The 20,598-nt window shown below is 35.0% G+C and overlaps 3 protein-coding genes, 1 long non-coding RNA gene and 1 other non-coding gene across 5 annotated transcripts; 3 read left to right on the top strand and 2 right to left on the bottom strand.

Moving 5' to 3' along the window:
• Window positions 1-1,059: 1,059 nt before the first annotated feature.
• Window positions 1,060-1,713, bottom strand: LOC117992397 (peptidyl-prolyl cis-trans isomerase FKBP2). The gene is made up of 2 exons (XM_034980088.2): window positions 1,585-1,713; window positions 1,060-1,317 (listed from the first exon to the last, which is right to left on the bottom strand). The coding sequence occupies exons 1-2, from the start codon at window positions 1,711-1,713 to the stop codon at window positions 1,060-1,062; spliced, it is 387 nt and encodes a 128-aa protein (XP_034835979.2).
• Window positions 1,714-2,265: 552 nt separating this feature from the next.
• On the top strand, window positions 2,266-4,350 carry LOC138403849 (uncharacterized). The gene is made up of 4 exons (XR_011238013.1): window positions 2,266-2,798; window positions 3,012-3,128; window positions 3,321-3,395; window positions 3,974-4,350. It is a non-coding gene; the product is annotated as an uncharacterized lncRNA (long non-coding RNA).
• Window positions 4,351-4,725: 375 nt separating this feature from the next.
• On the top strand, window positions 4,726-13,430 carry LOC117992380 (nuclear RNA export factor 1-like). The gene is made up of 10 exons (XM_034980061.2): window positions 4,726-5,046; window positions 5,640-5,970; window positions 6,587-6,704; window positions 7,608-7,680; window positions 8,212-8,355; window positions 8,773-8,968; window positions 9,155-9,351; window positions 9,772-9,975; window positions 10,755-10,870; window positions 13,245-13,430. Exons 1-10 carry the CDS (start codon window positions 4,915-4,917, stop codon window positions 13,405-13,407), a joined length of 1,674 nt encoding a protein of 557 aa, XP_034835952.1. The 5' UTR covers window positions 4,726-4,914; the 3' UTR covers window positions 13,408-13,430.
• A 909-nt stretch (window positions 13,431-14,339) lies between these two features.
• On the top strand, window positions 14,340-16,907 carry Taf12 (TATA-box binding protein associated factor 12). The gene is made up of 3 exons (XM_034980083.2): window positions 14,340-14,741; window positions 15,285-15,477; window positions 16,676-16,907. The coding sequence occupies exons 1-3, from the start codon at window positions 14,532-14,534 to the stop codon at window positions 16,801-16,803; spliced, it is 531 nt and encodes a 176-aa protein (XP_034835974.1). The 5' UTR covers window positions 14,340-14,531; the 3' UTR covers window positions 16,804-16,907.
• Window positions 16,908-19,375: 2,468 nt separating this feature from the next.
• Window positions 19,376-19,447, bottom strand: TRNAQ-UUG (transfer RNA glutamine (anticodon UUG)). The gene has a single exon. It is a non-coding gene; the product is annotated as a tRNA-Gln (tRNA).
• Between the last annotated feature and the right edge of the window lie 1,151 nt (window positions 19,448-20,598).

Genomic DNA, 20,598 nt, shown 5'->3' with positions numbered 1-20,598 from the left:
ATGAAAGAAAATGGAAGAGTCGTTATTTGTGGATCTTATAAGCACCTATAGTAGTAAGTCTAAATGCAAATCAATAACTAAACCTACCACTTTAAAAATTGAAACATTTGGATTTACACAAAGACTGAGCAAAGAAAAGCATTGAAACAAGTAAAAACATGGTTACAGAACACAGAGCAGAAACGAAGAGGAGTTGGCCTAAGCAACTGTGCACTGTGATTTTCAACTAGGTCCTGACGTCATCACTGTGGGCGGGGCCTTAGTATGCTGTCTGCGTTCGTCAGGTTCACATATATTGAGATTTGAGACTCGTATTATCGGTGTGTTTTCGCGTTTTTAAGAACAAAAGGATGAAGAGTTGTGTTTTATCGTGTCAAAGTTATTCAGACAGACGTTCTGATGCTATGAATGGTATCACATTTCATTTGTAAGTAATTTTATACGTAATTTCTACACTTATTGACATCAAGTGTGAGATAGCTGAACTATGTAGTGACATCAATATATCGATGTTAGGTCGCTAAGCGAGTAGTTTTGCTACTAACCCGCAGATGGAAAATTGAGAAGTGGGCGGCGTTCCACAACCCCTCACCTCGCAAAATGTCACTCGATATTTCATAGGGAAATCTTAATACAACATCTCCTCTTTGTTTCTGCTCTATGTTACAGAATAAAGATATTAAAGTAAAAGGAAATTTATATAATGGATTTGCCCTTGCAAACAACAATAAAATCTATTGTAGAAAGTGAAAAAAGAAAGTTTTAATTCATATGAAAATGTACATGGCACTTTAAATTTACTAGTAAAACAAATTACATAATACTTTGTGATACTGTTTTTATTTTACTTCAATAAGTTAATGTGATGACTCTTAGAAATTATTAAGATTTTTTTTTATTAATCGTAAATTATGTTATACATACAATAAGAAAATGCATACAGAGATTTAATACTATACAAACAGCAATTTTGTTGCTTTTCATTGGTTTGTTTTTGACTGGTTACAATATCCAATTAGTAGAATGTACTTAAATGTAAAATATTATTCTTACATGAACTTAAAGTTCATCCTTTCTTTCAATTTTCACAAGATCCACATGGAATGTAAGAGTTGCAGACTTAGGTATCTTTGGTGGAGCACCAGCCTCTCCGTAGGCAAGTTCGGGTGGAATGACCAGCTTCCTCTGTTCCCCTTCACACATTCCAATGAGTCCCTGATCCCAACCCTTTATCACCTGTCCAGATCCAAGGGTAAAAGTCAGAGGATTGCCCCTAGGGATAGAACTGTCAAACTCTGTACCATCTTCTAAAGTGCCCTGAAAAAACAAAATGTCTAATTTGTAACTTTTTTGACTATGTAGGTCAGCTACCCTAATTTAATTACCTACTGTTCAAACTCATCTCCTTGTGGTTACTTTTGTGTAAAAGAGGAGTTCTGATTGGTTTTAGATTCAAATGCAAATTTGGATTTAGAAATATTTTTACTTTGGAAAATTAGATACCTATTCATAATAACCTATTGAGGAAAAATAACACTATTCATTAAGGTGTCGATGGAGTATTAATAATTAAATTTGATTTACCGTGTAATGCATGTGAAGAAGATCTCCTTTTTTACTTTTCGTAGTGCACTCAGCAGGCCTTTTCTTGACTCCAATTTGCAATTTTTTCGGCGACGAAGTAGCTATCACGACGTGTTGAACGACGCTCATTATAACCAAGAAAAATAAAGCTAATTTACACATATTAAGTAATGGAAACCATTCCATTCTGTTGTTTTATAGCTGTTGTTAATCTTAAACTAATAACACAAAAGGGCGCTATTTAACTAATTTATTTGATCCAATTTGATCTTATGATTAATTAATACCATTCAATGTACCACAGAGTACATTGAATCACCATTGAATATAAGGGTACAATGTACTCTGTGCTGGGCACCACCAAAGAGAATATAATCACTGGGATAAAAGGATAATCACTAGGTACCTACGTTTAAGGCACCACCACCGACCAGAAATAATGGGCACTGACCGTCATTCACCATATGGTCTGTGGTCACCATAGATTATCTATTATGTACTCTGTGTCATTGTCATACATTCTCTACGCATACCTACTCCATACTCTTAAAGGACTGATAGTATCCAGGGCCGTAAAAATTTAAAAACAAAAAATTGTGGTTTATTTATGCCAATATGCCATATTCAAATGGATGAAAGATTCAAAGAGTATTATCCATTATCACGGGCGGTTCACGGCCATACAAATTCCGTTCCCTTACAAATGCGAATAGCAAAATAGAAGTTGACAGATTCGACCACAGAACGATACAATAACACACGTTCACTGCCTGCTGCCTGCCTGACGCCATTTTGTTATTGTTGTTAAGCGTTGAGCAGGGTGGTTGCGTCGATTTATTTCCGTACATTTCTGTTCCCTTCGCAACAATTGTTATTATAGTACATTATTTCAATATAATTTATTGGAATGTATTATAAGTGCTGTGTTCCCGATTGTAACAGTACGCGAAAAGACGCTATATTACATAAGTTTCCACAGTGTGACAAAAGACTCAAAAAGTGGCTTAAGTATATAAATTGTGATGTTTTGCGAAGTAAAAGTACAATAGATCTTAAAAATAAGTCTCAATTGTGTCATAAGCACTTTGAAAAGCGTTTTGTGACACAAAAATCTCGTCTTGCAGTAACAGCATTTCCTACTTTGTTCCTGCAATCTGAGATCCTCAGTGGTACTCCATCCATTACACTGCATGATTCTGAAGAAATTTGTACTAGTAAGTTTTCATGGCTTTTTGTATTGTATATTGTTCATATCATTCCTCTAATCACAGTCCAGTTGTTTTGTCCAATGTATCACAACCTTCTTTAGCATACATTTTACAACCAAACCGAAGAAAATGTATTTCTATGCCTGAATCATCTTACCACCGTGTAGCACTAATTTTGGCCTTTAATTTTAAAATGATTAATATTTAATTTACTTTCAGGATCAGAGAAGATTGACCTTGATCATAATTATTATGCTTCCAAAAATATATATAATGACCACAACTATTGTACACAGCTGCAAACATCACAATCAGCAAGTGAAAATGAGCTTTTAGGTGAGAAAATATAATTTATTATTATTTGAAACAATATTCATAATAATATTACTAATAAGTCGTTTCTTTGCTAACTTTGAAAGATAGCTAAAAGAGATAGATAAAAGAACCTTGGAGTGTTTTAAATAACTTACTATATCAAACTTTTTTATCGATGTTTGCCTATTTGTACTCATTAAACTTATTTTTTAGAAGGATTGCCCACTACTTTTAAAAGAAAATTAGAAGAATATTCGATTACAGATTGTCAACAAAGTATTTCCTCAGGTAATCATCTATTTATTAATAGCCTTAATATAGTAACCACAGGAATAAGGATATCTGCTCTTTTCATTGATCAGTGTTAACTACAGGTCAAAATTTTCATAAATAAGTTATTACTAGACTATGTTTTTAAGCTTAAATGAGATATTTAAATGTGTATAACAATTAACAAATTAATCGCGGTGTGTTACCCATCCATACTTATCTTATAAATGCGAAAGTGTGTCCCGTCTGTCTGTCTGTCTGCTAGCTTCTCACGGCTCAACCGTTCAACCGATTTTGACGAAATTTGGTACAGAGGTAGGTTGCAACCCGGGGAAGGACATAGGCTTACTTTTTATCCCGGAAAATTAAAGAGTTCCCACAGGATTTTTAAGAATCTAAATCCATGCGTACGAAGTCGCGGGCATCATCTAGTACTTTATAAACAAGATTTATTTATATTTTTAATATGCACATACATAACATATTATGCACATAGTGCAAATACTTATTAGAGCAAATCAAATCAAACATGTAATTTTTATAACAGGTACCCAATATATCAATTGTAATTATATATAATACTCTTGCAATTCCAGGTTCCACTACCATGCCACTTAAAAAGAGAAGGAATCCTAGAATCATTAAAAGAATAATTGAAGTTCTTTCACCAAAATGCAAACATCTTTACAAGAAATATAGGATTTCCCAAAAAACTCTTAACCTTATTCGTAGACATAAAAAAGCTTGGACAGTGAAAATGTGTATCAAAAATTGGAAAAATTGAACCCAATTGCCAAAAAAATACTCACAATGCAATTAAGATTGTGCGGAAAGAAGAAGAAACAAAGAAGGTTTACAGAAGATGAAAAAAAAAATTTCTTATCCTTACTTAATCAGGGGCCAAAATCATATCGATATTTAATAAAGGTTTTAAAAGATTTAAAAGAAAATAAATAAATGTCTTGAAATAAAATGTGTTTTTTATTTTTAGAATCAATTAATTTAGGTTATTTAAGTAAAAAACCCTTTAGGTACCTAATAAAACAATTTCAAAATACAAGAAGCTAAAGCTGCAGGAAAAAATTCCTCTAAAATACAAAACTAGAATTCAGAGCCGCGCAAAGGAGGCAATTTAAAAAAATATCTTGCCAAGCTACTGGCTCAAATAATCTGATCCTATTGGTTAGTAGAGAAATAGCAAAATAGAGTTTGACAGATGATCGACCAATCACGGGCTGCATTTCAAGGGTGTCAAAATTTGTTTGCCCGTGAGCCATCTGATACGTAGTATCCCTATTAATCTGTGTCCATTATCTTGTGAGTATTATAATATGGCCATATTTATGTATCGAATTTTGTATGTGTATTGTGTTTGTTTGTAATTTTTTGTATTCTATTACTACAGATTGCTACGGATTCCAATTTTTGTTTTAGTGGTATAAAAACTCAAGCACTTAATGGATAAACTAAAATAAACATTTTCTAATTACGAAATCTACTGATATTTATAAAAAGAAAAAGTGAGGTTCTCTTCAAAATGAATCACTTCGACAAGTACAGAAAGTTTCTATTGAATAGAATGACTTCTAGCCAAGAAGTCGTCGATAATATTGAAAAATGTTTGGTATCAGAGGACGACAATGCAAAACATTCGTTTCATAAAATTTTGGTAAGTAAATTATCCAAACTAAGCATAACTAAAACTCTGTCAGCACTTTAGTCTGGCCATTCAACGAGGTAACGCAGCAGTAACGTTCTGGGGACCCTGCCTCGTTACGGTGGTTTAGATGATATTTTCGATTAGTAATTTTAATATTTAATTGTACTTACCTTGTATAAATACAATTAAATATTAAAAACTATATTGAAAACTATTCTATGGACAAAGGATAGCATTAGCTAATTCCTAATTTTATATTGGAGGCCATAATATTAATATTTTGACTGTAGAGTGCTACTTCCATTCATATGTTAAGTAGGATACAAATTGTCCTACCAGAAGGATGTATGTTAAAGCAATGTTGGCAAAAGATCAGTAGACCAGGTATTTTAGGTTGAAGTAGGTACTATTTTTTTTTATTCAGATACAAGTTAGCTCTTGACTGCAATTTCACCTGGTGGTAACTTGGTAAGTGATGATGCAGTCCAAGATAGAAGCCTAACCTGGGAGGGGTATGGCAGTTTTATTAAACCCATTTGATTTCTACATTTAAATTTAACAGTTCAGTACTAATAACAGTTCAAAAATTAAATATTTTCCAGGTTTGCAGATGGCCAGACGGTGATGTAAAACTGTTTGAAACCCTATATGAATATTTTGGCCTCACATTCATACCTGTCAACTTTGCAGAAACAAATCTACTGACATCTTTCTATACAAACAGTTTGATGTTGGTCTTGAAGATTATGAAAATGGATTTCATGTTCCCTCACTGCAGAAATATGTTCAATTTGGATATATTACTGAACGATAAGACATCCATGGAGTGTTTTGAAGAAAAGTCTACAATTGATCAAATTGTCACCCACGTTGTTAGCCATCGTTTTACTGAACATCGTGAATTGAATTTGTCGAACTTTTGTAATGATATAGGTATTATGAGCATTTGTTTACTTATTTTTATAATTATTTAATTTAATTAATAGGTATATGCAATAAGTACTGAAGAAAAAGGATAACAATGACAAAACGTAACTAATGGAACACACTAAAAATTATTAAAAAATTTGAAGCCTCAATAGCTCAACCAGTAAAGGAGTGGACTGAAAACCGAAAGGTCGACGGTTCAAACCCCGCCCGTTGCACTATTGTCGTACCTACTCCTAGCACAAGCCTGACGCTTAGTTGGAGAGGAAAGGAGAATATTAGTGATTTAACATGGCTAATATTCTTTAAAAAAATTGAGTGTCAGGGTGATCATATTAGGTAGATACCTAAAGGTAAAAAAGGGTTTTAAGTTAAAACTTTTAACATGTTTAATATTAGATGATGCCTGTCCATCATCTATGTGGTAAAAGGAGCCTATTGTCTGTCTCCATGTGAATGCAAGCTATCTCTGTACCAAACATCAAATTTGGTTAAATGGATAGGCTGTGAAAAGGTAAAGACAGACATACACTTTTGGGATTATAATATTAGTATGGATTATAATTGATTATAGCCAAACGTTTCTATAACCAATTCTTATGATGTATTTTTTCATTTTCAGTACTTAGAGATAAGAAAATCCACTTTTATAAACTTTCTCTGCTTTCACATTTTAAAATCCTAATGATCAGAATGGGCAGGGACACTAAAGTATTAAACCTGTCTTCTAATAATTTAAGGTAATTTTTTTTCTATAAGTTGTATTATCTACACTAATATTATAAAGAGGAAAACTTTGTTTGTTTGTTTGTTTGTTTGTTTGTTTGTTTGTTTGTTTGTTTGTTTGGTTGTACTGAATAGGCTCAAAAACTACTGGACCGATTTCAAAAATTCTTTCACCATTCGAAAGCTACATTATCCACGAGTAACATAGGCTATATTTTATTTTGGAAAAAAATAGGGTTCCGTAAGATATTTGGGTTTTTCGGACACAAGGTGTAAAAAATCAACCAGAAAAGTTACTTATTTTGCGTACGCTGCCTAAACTATAAAAGATAGAACCATAAAATGTTCTAATTAATTGTAGATCTTATAAATATCTACAAAAAAGTCCGCGACACACTATACCCATCTATGTCGAGTGAGGCACAGCAACCATTTTTTTATTTAAAAATCTTGAATTTTTTTTGGACTACATTTAAACGCGTTTATTTTACTCATGCTATTAATCCTTATCAAAATAAATGATTTCATCACTAAGAACAGTTTATGGAGATAATATTTGGTCTTTGAATGATTAAAATTGGACGTTTGGTTTTGAAGTTATGGCGAAATTAAAATATTACGATTTCTGCTGCACGGCCCGTTGTATTATCTACACTAATATTATAAAGAGGAAAACTTTGTTTGTTTGTTTGTTTGTTTGTTTGTTTGTTTGTTTGTTTGTACTGAATAGGCTCAAAAACTACTGGACCGATTTTAAAAATTCTTTCACCAGTAGAAAGCTACATTATTCCTGAGTGACATAGGCTATACGGGATCTTTAAAAACCTAAATCTACGCGGGCGAAGCCGCGGGGATCAGCTAGTCTTGCATATAGCCTTTAATTTGCTTTTATTTAATTATTATATCTTTTGTTTCAGTAATGTTCCATTAGATATATTGAACTTTTTCATCAAAGGAGACCTAATAGGTGTCAATTTAAGTAATAATAATGTAAGTATTAAATAAATAAAAATTTGTTACATATAAATAATCTTAAAAGATACTTGTGAAGATAGGTACTTTTTGCTAACTTTGGATAAAATACACAAATATAAAAGTTGCAAGTGGAGCTGTCGAGAGCCGACACGCGGCTTCTTTTCAGGGTACCAACAGAACCCAAAGGGTGCCAACAGAACTAAGCATTGCAGTCTGTCCGTTTGTCGATCAGTGGACTGTATCTCATGAACCATAATATGTAGAGAGTTGCAATTTTCACAGAGTGTGTATTTCTATTGCGGCTATAACATCAACAAAAAAATGGCTGCCATGTAAACTAAAAAAAGTTCATAATTGTAATCTTGTATGATTTTTTTTTTGTTGAAATTTATGCATTTTTAGTTAGACTAGACTATTGTTTTAATTTAGTGTTGATTATATTAGTATAGATAAATAAAACTATAAAACTATGATACGGAACCTTTCGTGTTCGAGTCCAACTCGCACTTGACCGGTTTTTAATTTTTTTGTTTACTTAATATACAGATTCCATCAGTGGCTGAGTTGCAAAGAATAAGTAGCAAAATTGAAAAGCTGTGGGTGGAAGGGAATCCACTTTGCGAAGATGACCTGGATGCAGTTACTTACATACGACAAATTGCACAGAAGTTTCCTAGATTGACTGAATTGGTAACATACTAAATTATGATTTATTGATAGAGTTCCATACCAACATAGTAAAAAAGGCCCTTATGACGTCTGTCTGTTTATCTGTATGTCACTCACTCACATTGCTTATTTCAATAACTTCTAAAGCTATCTAAAATATTATGTAAGTATTGCATTTCCAAAAGTATCCGAAATGGGGTTCGAAATTGCTGGGGCTGTATCTTATGAACCAGTGTATATTTATATTGCCACTAAAACAACAAATAATAAAAATTAAAAATGGCCACCATGGAAATTTAAAAAAAAGTATATAGTGTTATTATCTTTTACGATGGTATGGAACTCTTCGTGTCCAACTCGCACTTGACTGGTTATAATATAATTTTTTGTACAACGGATTGTTAGTAAACATTTAAGTTTCCTACTGTATTTTTATAGGACGGCGTGCCACTAAACGAACATGGTATAATGATGCCGTTTTTCAAAAACTTCATGGTCACATCGGAAAGAAAAACTGTTCAGGTTCTAGAGAAATTCATATCACTGTACTTTGCTCACTATGATTCGCAACGGAGAAAAATAGAAATGTTCTATGATCCAGGGGCCACTTTGACACTTGCTACTGATTTTACAGGTATAGTCCGTAAAAAATGACTATTCTCGCGCCATTTTCATGGGTTCACCTATAAAATAAGGACTAAAATCGTAATTTTCACTTGAAATTTGACACAAAAAGTCAAATATTACGCGCTATACTACATGATATTAGACTTTGTAATAAGACCCTTAATATTGTTTTAAAAAACTAAAACAACTCCAGAATCCGCGGAGGATCTATTAAACGAGCCTTACGCGATGCATTCTCGCAACTTCCTCAACCCGGTGAAGCGAAAAATGGTCATTGAGAAGAGCAAGAAGCTGTATAAGACGCGGCAGGCTGTGACCGGCGTGCACTGTGTACTGCCAGAGACCGTCCACGACCTGAGCACCTTTAATATCGACGTCTTGAAACATGACGTAAGTGAATTGTTTTAGGCATCTCGCCCTTTAATGCCCTGTTTTCCAACAAATAGAACATATTTTGTCCAACGTTGAATATTCCCGGATGTTGACAAGTCACGATTTTCTCGATCTACTGTCGAACCCTATAATATTATCTTGCCCTTCTGTCCATAATGATTTGAAGAAGTGGGATGCAAATTACCTCTGTACCAAATATCGCAAAGATAGATTTTGTTACTTAAGATCTAGGCCACTTCAGAATTTCACCATATTCACTTACAAAGGAAGCTGGAAAAAATTCATATATTATATTGTGTACTAAAAGATTTTTTTAATTGAGGCCTATTGAACCGAATAAAAAACACTGATGCCCAGAGCAAAAATAACTTTCTTTAATGAAATTGGTTGTAATGCAGCCTTTTCTTTCATTTTCAGAACAAATCCATGGTTCTAGTCATAGATGGCGTGTACAAGGAGAAACACAAATACAGCAAAGAACGGCTCATACACTTCAGAAGAACGTTCGTAATATACATTACCCCCACAGAATATAACAATACATTGTCAAGTTATATGATCGTACATGAAATGTTCTCAATTTCTTTGGCGACACCTGAAGTCATCAGAAACAGTTTTAAGGTAAGAGTTTAGGTACAGTTCTATTTCACGAAGCCCGCTCAGCCTTGGTTGTAGTAGTGCGTGTACTGATAAGCGTTAACGCATCTGTGTGCGTAACGTAAACTGCATCGCGGTGGAGACTGAGCGTCACGTTCCGTTCACTATAACTTGACGCCTGACGTTATGTTTGCACTATTGCAAATCATCTAAATATATGAAAGTAAAAGTTTACTGACTGACTGATCTTAGATCTAACAACGCACAGCTCAAACTACTGGACGAATCAAGCTGAAATTTGGCATGCAGATAGCTATCTACGTAGGCATCCGCTAAGAAAGGATTTTTGAAAATTTAACCCCTAAGGGGGTAAAATAGGGGTTTGAAATTTGTGTAGTCCACGCGGATGAAGTCGCGACTGTCGCGCTAGTACAATAATAAACCCTAAGGTCTAAAGAATAAATCAAACAAAGCAATAGTGCCAACATGACGTCAGGGGTCAAGTTATAGTGAACGGTCAATATAACACGTATAAGTCCCGCAAATTGCTAATGGCCGTGGCCGCCATTTTAGTGACGTCGGCACTAGACAAGTTTCGAGCTGATGGTATATTAATTTAATTTCGGCGGACGTCAAAATAACGTCATTTCGATGTTAATGAGCCATGGTTTTAGCGCAATAGCAATTTGCGGGACTTATATTAAAATACATTCTCTCGCAGGCTCTCCTATAGATGTATGTTTATCGCTGTTTCGTTTCGTTAAGCTTTCACTACAATTAAATTTAAATTATTATATTTTCAGATTCCAGCCAGGAATTGTTGTCAGTTGACGCTTATTAATCCTGATCAAGAAGACAGGAAGGCCATATGCAGTGCATTCTGTCATTATACACAACTGACCAAATACGAGGCCGAGATGTAAGTGACTCCACAAACATTTAACACTAGCTTATGCCCGCGACTTCGTCCGCGTGGACTACACAAATTTCAACTATGAGATTTTAACATATGAGCTTAATAAAATATGTTATATTGTTAATTGCAAAAATATTAACTACAAATCTTCTTTATAGACACTTCAAAACTGACAGAGTTTCATACAAACTTCAAACCCCTATTTTACCACTTTAGGGGTTGAATTTTGAAAAATCCTTTCTTAGCGGACGCCTACGTTATAATAGCTATCTGCATGCCGAATTTCAGCCTGATCCGTCCAGTAGTTTGAGCTGTGCGTTGATAGATCAGTCAGTCAGTCACCTTTTCCTTTTATATACAGGGTTACAGGAAAATAGGACACGATCCCGTTAAAGGGTTATAGTACAAGACATTAGCTATCAAACAACCCCTAAAGTGCTTATGCGAAAGTGTATCGTTATCGAGTTATTCATTTTTTTATTTTTTTCTTGATAAAGGGGTGTTTGCCACTTTGAAAATTAATAAAAAAAAGGAACAATGTGTTTCATCAGATTTTTTTTAATTTCTTGCTAGTACATATCCTTGTTAATAATAAACAGTTACAAAACAAGAAAAATCTTCAAGCATTTTAAAATTACAGCCCAAAAACTGTACAAGTTTTCGATTTTTAAATTTAATTCTTTGAATAACTTGCAAATTTTAATTAAAAAAATTACTATGGCACTTATCCTGCGGATTATTTTAAAAACATCTACGTTTCGGTAGCTATCCATTGGTACAAAAAAATTACCAAAAAAAACATAAAATCAAGAAAAAATTACACAACAAAGAGACCAGGTAGAAAATTCTAACAAATGCTATTGCCAAAGAATTAAATCAAAATCAATGTAAAAACTAGTTTAATGCAAAATCGTTAAAGATTATTTTTCAATGAGTTCAAAAGGTAATATAAAATCAGTCAAGTGCGAGTCGGGCTCGCACACGAAGGGTTCCGTATCATCGTACAAGAAATAACACTTTAATTTTTTTTAATTTTTATGGTAGCCATTTTGTAATTTTTAGTATTTGTTGTTATAGCGGCAATAAAAATACACATTCTGTGAAAATTTCAAGTCTCTACCTAATAGGGTTCACGAGATACAGTCCACTGACAGACAAACGGACGGTCGGACAGACGGACGGACGGATGAACAAACATGAAATTTTCACAAAATGTGTATTTTTATGGCCGTTATAACAACAAAATACTAAAAATTACAAAATGGCCGCCATAAAATTAAAAAAAAAAAAAAAAGTGTTATTTCTTGTACGATGGTACGGAACCCTTCGTGTGCGAGCCCGACTCGCACTTGACTGATTTTATATTACCTTTTGACCTCATTGAAAAATAATCTTTGACAATGGGGCCGATTCTCTAGTACACAATCTCTAAACTAAACTAAATTAACAGGTCTAAATCTAATGCTATCCTTTTCCGCAAGCAACATTATGAAAGGGATAGCAATAGATTTAGACGTGCCATTTTAGTTTAGTTTAGAGATTGTGTACAATGGAATTAGCCACAATTTTGCATTAAACTCGTTTTTACATTGATTCTGATTTAATTCTTTGGCAATAGCATTTGTTATCCGCAGGATAAGTGCCATAGTAATTTTTACAGAAAATTTGCAAGTTATTCAAAGAATTAAATTTAAAAATCGAAAACTTGTACAGTTTTTGAGCTGTAATTTTAAAATGCTTGAAGATTTTTCTTGTTTTGTAACTGTTTATTATTAATAAGGATATGTACTAGCAAGAAATTAAAAAAATTTGATGAAATACATTGTTCCTTTTTTTTATTAATTTTCAAAGTGGCAAACACCCCTATCAAGAAAAAAATAAAAAAATGAATAACTCGAAAACGATACACTTTCGCATAAGCACTTTAGGGGTCGTTTGATAGCTAATGTCCTGTACTATAACCCCCTAACGGGATCGTGTCCTCTTTTCCTGTAACCCTGTATATAAAAGGAAAAGGTGACTGACTGACTGATCTATCAACGCACAGCTCAAACTACTGGACGGATCAGGCTGAAATTCGGCATGCAGATAGCTATTATAACGTAGGCGTCCGCTAAGAAAGAAAGAAAAGTTGGGGTCCCAAGGTGCTAGAATGGCAACCTCGCACCGAAGACGCAGTGTGGGAAGATCCCCCACTGTGTGGTGGACGGACGACATCAGACGAGTCGCAGGGACCCGCTGGATTCAGGCAGCGCAAGACCGTGGCGTGTGGAAGTCCCTACAAGAGACCTATGTCCAGCTGTGGACGTCTATCGGTTGATGGTGATGATGAACCACTTCACAAAGTATGCCCAGCTTTAATATTATTTTGTTACAGTCGTCTTAAACAACACGACTGGGATATAAGAAAGGCGCTGAAGCAATTCATGACAGATCTCAAGAATGATGCAATAAGCTTGGATAAATTTGGACGTAATAAAACGGATGAAGATGACTTTTCGGATTTATCGTCCATTTTAGATGAAGATGAAATTGATTAATTAAACTATTAGTTGACATTGTTTTTCTGCTCTTATACCCAGAACCCTAGATCTATTGTGCGACATGGTTGCGGAAAAAGTCTAGTGCGATGATCGACCAAGCCGAGCGTGCCTAATATTACCTACAGTACGCGGCTGAAAATAATGTACCTTTAGAAAGAATTAGCGGTTTTTAGAGCATTGTCTCTGTCGTTGAGACCGAGATAACGTCACATGAGTATGAGTGACAGAGACAACACTACAAAGCAATCTTATTCTAGAATCTAGAGGTATGAAATTCTAGAGATATATGTACCTACATTATTTTCTGCCGCGTACTGTACTTGGGTATTATGTCAATTTTCTAGCCGCAGACCTTACTTTAATTAAAGATAGCATGTACAACAAAGCACTAAAATAGGCAGTACTTCAGAGGTCTGAGCATATCAAGATGGCCGTCCGCATAATATTTTAAATATTTTCTGTCGCAGTCGGCGAACATCAGAAATGTAGTCGTTCGGAAAAAATTCTGACCTAGGTACTTAAAAGAATACTTTTATATGCTAATCACGTTAAGACATCCGCCTTCTTTTCGGGCAACTTTTAAACAATTAAATATCACTTGCTTTAACGGTGAAGGAAAACATGGTCAGGAAACTTGCATGCCTCAAAGGTGTGTGACGTCTGCTAATCAGCATTGGGCCAGCGTGGCAGACTATGGTCTCTTCTCACTCTGATAGGCTCGGTAATGGGTTGATTGATGATTTTCAGTTAACTGTTGCATACTCATGTTTGTCACGTTTCTAAAGTTACCCGTTACCACCGTAATATCTTTTTTTACTACTCTGTGTAAGTTTTACTCTATGTCAAATGCAATATTTACTTCTTTTTGACTTTGATGGCTTTTTTGTCTAAAAAGTGAAAACTGAAAAGAAAGAAAGTTGAAAATTGAAATCAAAAACACTTTGTTCCTCAGATTGATTGAAAACAATGAAATTTTCCTAAAAACTATTAGCAGTTCTGTCTTTTGGTCTCGGATGATCTAACTCCAAGAGTGTGTGGATTGTCTACTGTGTAAAACAAACAAATCTCAATTATTATTGTCTCACAAGAAAGGCAGTAAAACAACCCGCGTTTATGTTGATATGTCAAATAGTTCTCTAGGCCAAGCTCCCAATATGCCCACTCTCGGATCGCTAAACAACCAAGGCATTCAGTACGTTAACAATCCTCACCAAAGTCCTCAAATCCAGTCAGCGTCGTTACAAGGATCGCCTTCTCAGCACAGTCCGATGGGCACCCAGCCACAGGTCGGCTCCAAAGTCAATCAAGGAGGCGGAGATCAGGCCTCACAGGTAAATTACGCTTTTGCTGCCATTTCCTTGTTTTCAGTTTTTTGATCAGTGTTTTTCAAATCACTACCCATATTATAAATGCGAAAGTGTGTTTGTTTGTTGGTTTATTGGTTGGTCCTGCAATCACGGAGCAACGGATCGACGTGATTTTTTGCATGAGTAAAGTTTAAGATATGGAGAGTGACATAGGCTACTGTTTTACCCGGAAAAAAACAGTTCTGTGACTGATGTTACTGATGGTCAAAATTTTAAATTATATTGTATCTAAAGTAGTAGTTAGAAATGAGTTCAGATTTGTATTCGGTCAATCAGTCAATCAAATTATTTATTGCTTATTTGGGCTTACAGATGGTTCTTAGTCATATTGTGAGGGTACAGCCAAATACCTTATATACTAAGGCATGCAATATTATATTGTACAAATTAAATATCAGTGTATCTCTCTGCCAAAAGCATCAAGGTTAAATAAAAAATGTATTTTGATAAGAAGTGTAAGTACATTATTTTGCTTATCAGGTCCTCAAATGTATTTATTATTTCCAGTATCTCACAAGACCTCGACTACAGGAACTTGTAAGGGAAGTAGATCCCACAGTGCAGTTGGATGAAGAAGTGGAAGAGACCCTCCTTCAATTGGCAGACGATTTCATTGACACCACCCTGAGTGCTGCGTGCACACTCGCCAAGCACAGACATGCTTCCAATGTGGAGCTTAGAGATGTACAGATATATTTAGGTGAGCGTCCAATATACTTCTAAGCTTTTAGATTGTGGAAAAAAATAAAAACCGGCCAAGTGCGAGTCAGACTCGCCCACTGAGGGTTCCGTACTACAATCATATTTTATCGACATTTTGTACGATAAATCAAAAACTATTATGTATAAAAATCTGTTTTAGAATGTACAGGTAAAGCCCTTTCATATAATACCCCACTTCATATAGCAATCTTACCTTAAATGTCGAAAATAGCAATTTGTTCGAAACACATTTTTTTTTTCTTGTGATGTAACCACAAATTCACGGTTGACCTATTTTTCCCCTAATGTCTGATAAAAGCCCTACCTACCTGCCAAATTTCATGATTCTAGGTCAACGGGAAGTACCCTGTAGGTTTCTTGACAGACAGACAGACAGACAACTAAGTGATCCTATAAGGGTTCCGTTTTTCCTTTTGAGGTACGGAACCCTAAAAACCACCATTACAGACAGAAAAATGTTCAGTATAGTCCATTTTGGGAACAGACCTACACAATTTGGTTAATTCTGTTGTAAAAGATCCCAAAAGTCTAAACTAAAATGAGAGGTCTAAATGGTTTTGCTATATGAATACTAATATTACTTAGCACTATGAAACGTACATCCTTTATTTTATTAATGACTAGCTGATGCCCGCGAATTTGTACGCGTGGATTTAGGTTTTTAAAAATCCCGTGGAAACTCCCTGGTAGTGATTCTTCCTGAAATGTTCTGAATACTAATGAAACCCGTATTGAATTGCATTAAGAAATTTAGGGGCGCACCAAATTTTTTTCCAGAATCAAACCTGTTACTACTCACCCAACAGAGCAAGGTAAAAAAAACAAGCCATGTCAGCTGTAAAAGGTCTCTGATCTCAAGTCTGAGGACAAAAAGCGAACACACATTTTTAAAAAACCTGTTACTAAGTAATAGGGAAGAAATGAAAATGGATTGTATGCTATATGCTATGTATTATGATTAAGATTCTACTTTTTACCAAGCTTTTATACTGATCGCGATTCTTTTGCTGTTGCCCGTTGAGGAGTTCCGTCCTCTATTTCCGAAACTGTTCATCAAATCTGCACCAAACTTACATGGCATCAACATGATAGTATAACTTTTGTATAAAAAAAGAATCGTGAAAATCAGTTCAAATTAAACTTTTTGCTTATAGTGAAAAATTATCCTATTTCAGAAAGGCAATGGAATATGTGGATACCAGGTTTCGGCAACGACGAGTTACGGCCATACAAACGCGCCGCAGTCACAGAGTCGCATAAACAGAGGATGGCGCTTATCAGAAAAACTATCAAGAAGTACTAAGTGGAGAAATGTGTCACTTTTCATATTTTTGTTTACAGTATTGATACCTAGCCTGTTAAAATTTTGGCCATTCAAATTTTATCTCAGCAATAAAACCATAATTACATGTAACATGTAGTTTCATTTATTTACATACTTAAGTACCTAGATGAGAGCTATATACTGAGGTGTCTTGATTATTTTTAAAGAATATTAGCCTTGTTAATTATGACTAATATTCCCCTTTCCCCTCCAACTAAGCGAAAAGCTAGCACAAGGCTAGGAGTGGGTACGACAATAGTGCAACGGGTGGGGTTTGAACCGGCGACCTTTCAGAATTAAGTCCGATCCTTAACCATTGAGCTATTGAGGCTCTTGTAGTGATTTGATTCACGTGCGTGCGGCATGCTTCAATTTGAAGACAGCCCACTTATTAATATTCTACTCCTCAGTAGGCGAAATCTACTATCTATGAGATAGTCTTCTGAGTCTGAAGTCTTCTATTTTATCTAAACTAATATTATAAAGAAATTAAGTTTGTTGGTAGGGGGTAATCTCTGGAACTACTGAACTGATTTTGAAAATTCTTTCACCAGTAGAAAGCTACATTATTTCTGAATAAGAAATGAGAGCGAGAGAAAAAAGAGCAACCAAAAGGTAAAAGGGCACTCCAAACCAGTGGTAAATTAAACTAGTTGATGATTCGAAAGCACTTGTAAAAGATTACTTGAATAAAAAAATTAAAAAAAAAAAAAAAGATCTCTACGAAAATTGTAATAAGCTACCCGTGTGAATGTGAAGCTGGGGCGGGTCGATAGTATGTGATTAAAAGGAGCGTCATTGACTATGGTCAAACCATTCTTATTTTGAAAGGAGACCCGTGCTCAGTAGTGAGCCGGCAATGGGTTGATGATGATGAATGAGATTTCTCTCAGGTCTGGAATTGAAAACTACTTTTAATTTTTACATACTTTATTTATTATACTTATCTAAAACATTAAGTCACAATGTTTAACGCAAATCACACATAACTTTAGTAAAACAATTATAAGTAAGTACTTAAAGATAATCACATTTGTATCACTTAGCAATAATACTTTAGTAAATTAGTTATTGAAATAATTGGTGTAATAAATAACCCAAAATCACAGGATCTGGCTTACATTATAAAATATGCATTTAGCTGCTCTTTGGAATGTAAGTAAATTGTTTATTTTCAATCATTTCCAATTATTTTTTAACGGTCTATTGTTATCATTATCATTATACCCTATCCGCAGAAAAGAGTTAGTATAGCGCTCTCTCTGTGACGTAAACTCATACAAATGATAGAGTAAAAATCTCAGTGGGCGGCGTTAACCATTTTGAGGCACCAACCAATCCCAAACATGTTTTTAATAAACATTCGAAATTTAATTCGAAAATGTTTTCAAAAAACATTCGAAATTCAATTAAAAAACACAGTTTCGTTTGTCATTGGTTGGTGCTTCAAAATGGTTAGCACCCTCTGAGATTTTTGCCTCTATTATTTGTATGCGATGATATAACAGAGAGAGCACTATGATAACTTCTATCCACTGATAGGGTAGTACATAATAATATTGCTTTAGGCATTTGTCCCACCGCCAAGGAAGCGACTAGCAATCGACTCGCGCACGAAACGTACAATCGATGTACTTATGATTCAGTTCAATTTAAAAGATAAATACATATCTATTAATAGTTGATTGCTGTTCAGCAATCAACTATTAATCGTATCGGCAAGAACTTTCTATCTCTCTCTCACCACTAGTTTGTCGCAGCGACACGAGCTATCAAAGAAAAAAAATCACACAGCGACACTCTTGCCTGACAAAAAATTCGCGTAGTATGCACAGGAATTAAATGCCACATGTGATGTTAGTACACGACAGGTCGATATGGCAATCGGGGTATGAGGCGTGGGGACACCCCATACACCCGCACGGCACCCGCGCTGTCCCGCACCAGGTTAACACGGGCTGTGTGGGTGTGCGGGGCGCACCCCGATTACCATCTCGACCTGTCGGGTACTACATAATAATATTATATGTCTTGACGATCGGTGAGAGTAATCGGCCGTCAATCTCACACACTCGCTCATAGTTCTGCGACAAAATTATCCCAACTTCACACTCGCTTTTCGATGCTCGTCAACTCGTTTCTCCCTAGTCGTCGGCGGTCGGACAAGTGCTCTAGACTTAGAGTTTAAATATTGTGCTAGTCATCACAAAAAATAAATAAATTCTAAAAAGCTATTTGTGATGTGAGTTCATCATCTCAATCAGTTAATCATGTAAGCCTAAAATTTATAATTGTCAATTTTTTAAATTAATTGCGTCATGGCTATGCCATTTAGAACCTAATAGCCTTAATTAAATGATTCAAATTTAATTGGATATCATTTCATTTCAAAATCTGTGATTAAAAAAACCGATAGGTACATGATTATCTACTTAATGTAAAAAATAAAATACATTGATAAGATTAAATATAAAATTTTGTAAAATTCTTTAATAATAATAAAAAAATACTGTGCAATGTAAGGAATAAATTAAAAAGAAATAAAAAAGTCAGGTTCCACCGAGATTTGAACTCGGATCGCTGGATTCAAAGTCCAGAGTGCTAACCATTACACCATGGAACCGATATTGAGAATGGCGAAATTTTATTACTGGTCCTATAACCTCTTCGTCACAACTTTGTCTTTACAATAATTGGACTAAGAGCCAGCGCGTGCACCTTCGTTATTTTATAAAAGCTGAAAAATTCTCTGCGTGTTGTTCCCAACACTGGGAGGAAAGTTTGTTTGGAAGGCAATGCATGACGTGACTTCTAATACCTAGGTACTATTCTGAAGAAAAAAAAATAGACTTTATACTTTGACGTAAGATTTTTTACACCTTTATTACCTGTCATCTCCCAATGCCACCATGATCGAAACAAACGTTTTTCCCAGAGTTGGGGACAATACGCAGAGAAACTTTCAGGTTTTATACAATAACGAAGATCTGGCACGCGCTGGCTCTCCCTCTATAATATTTTGTGTAAAAAAAACAATAATTTCATGTAATGGTTAGCACATTGAACTTTTTGTATGTATTAAAAATACATAAAAACAGACAAGATTTATCAGCAAATCATTTTTTTCTAATATTAAGTAGTTAGGTAGATCCTTCTAGTTACCTACTCAACGGGATAAGTCAAGAATAGCGAGGTATTAAAACGACCACTTGCCGACTCGACCATGATCCCGTTACATTTACGCCGCGACCTTTAATTAATCACACAGTTTAATGACACAACTGTTGTTTGCGTCTAGTAACTGTCATGTGTACAATTTAAACTGTTTAAGTACATACATACACGCTGATCAATTAATTAATACCTAGTTGGCTAAATTGAATTTATTGGTAGGCCGAACAAAATTCCGTAGCCTGCGTGTACATTGTACTAGGTACATACTTTAGGCCGCGCACACATGAGCAACTTTTGGTCTTCGCAACAATTTCAGGACTTCATAGACGAAGGCTGCCAACAGGACCCTGCTAACCCTCCGCTAGCCATACATCTGTCTGTCGTTGTGCTTAAAATCTTAACGTCAATATCATCGCATTTCATTGGTGTACATTTTACAATAGACATGTGTCCGCTATAGCTTAACTTAACTGAAAACCGCTGCCGTGCCTATAGCGTACCATAGCGTTATTGTCGTAGCTAGCAACGGTTTTCAGTTATCATCTATGACGAACCACCTGACAACGCAACACTGCCAACTGGCAACCGACAATGCATTGT

Source organism: Maniola hyperantus, chromosome 21 (assembly GCF_902806685.2).
Source record: "Maniola hyperantus chromosome 21, iAphHyp1.2, whole genome shotgun sequence".
Lineage (NCBI taxonomy): Eukaryota > Metazoa > Arthropoda > Insecta > Lepidoptera > Nymphalidae > Maniola > Maniola hyperantus.
Note: the sequence above shows the minus strand (reverse complement) of the source record. Positions and strands in the feature narration are given on the sequence as shown.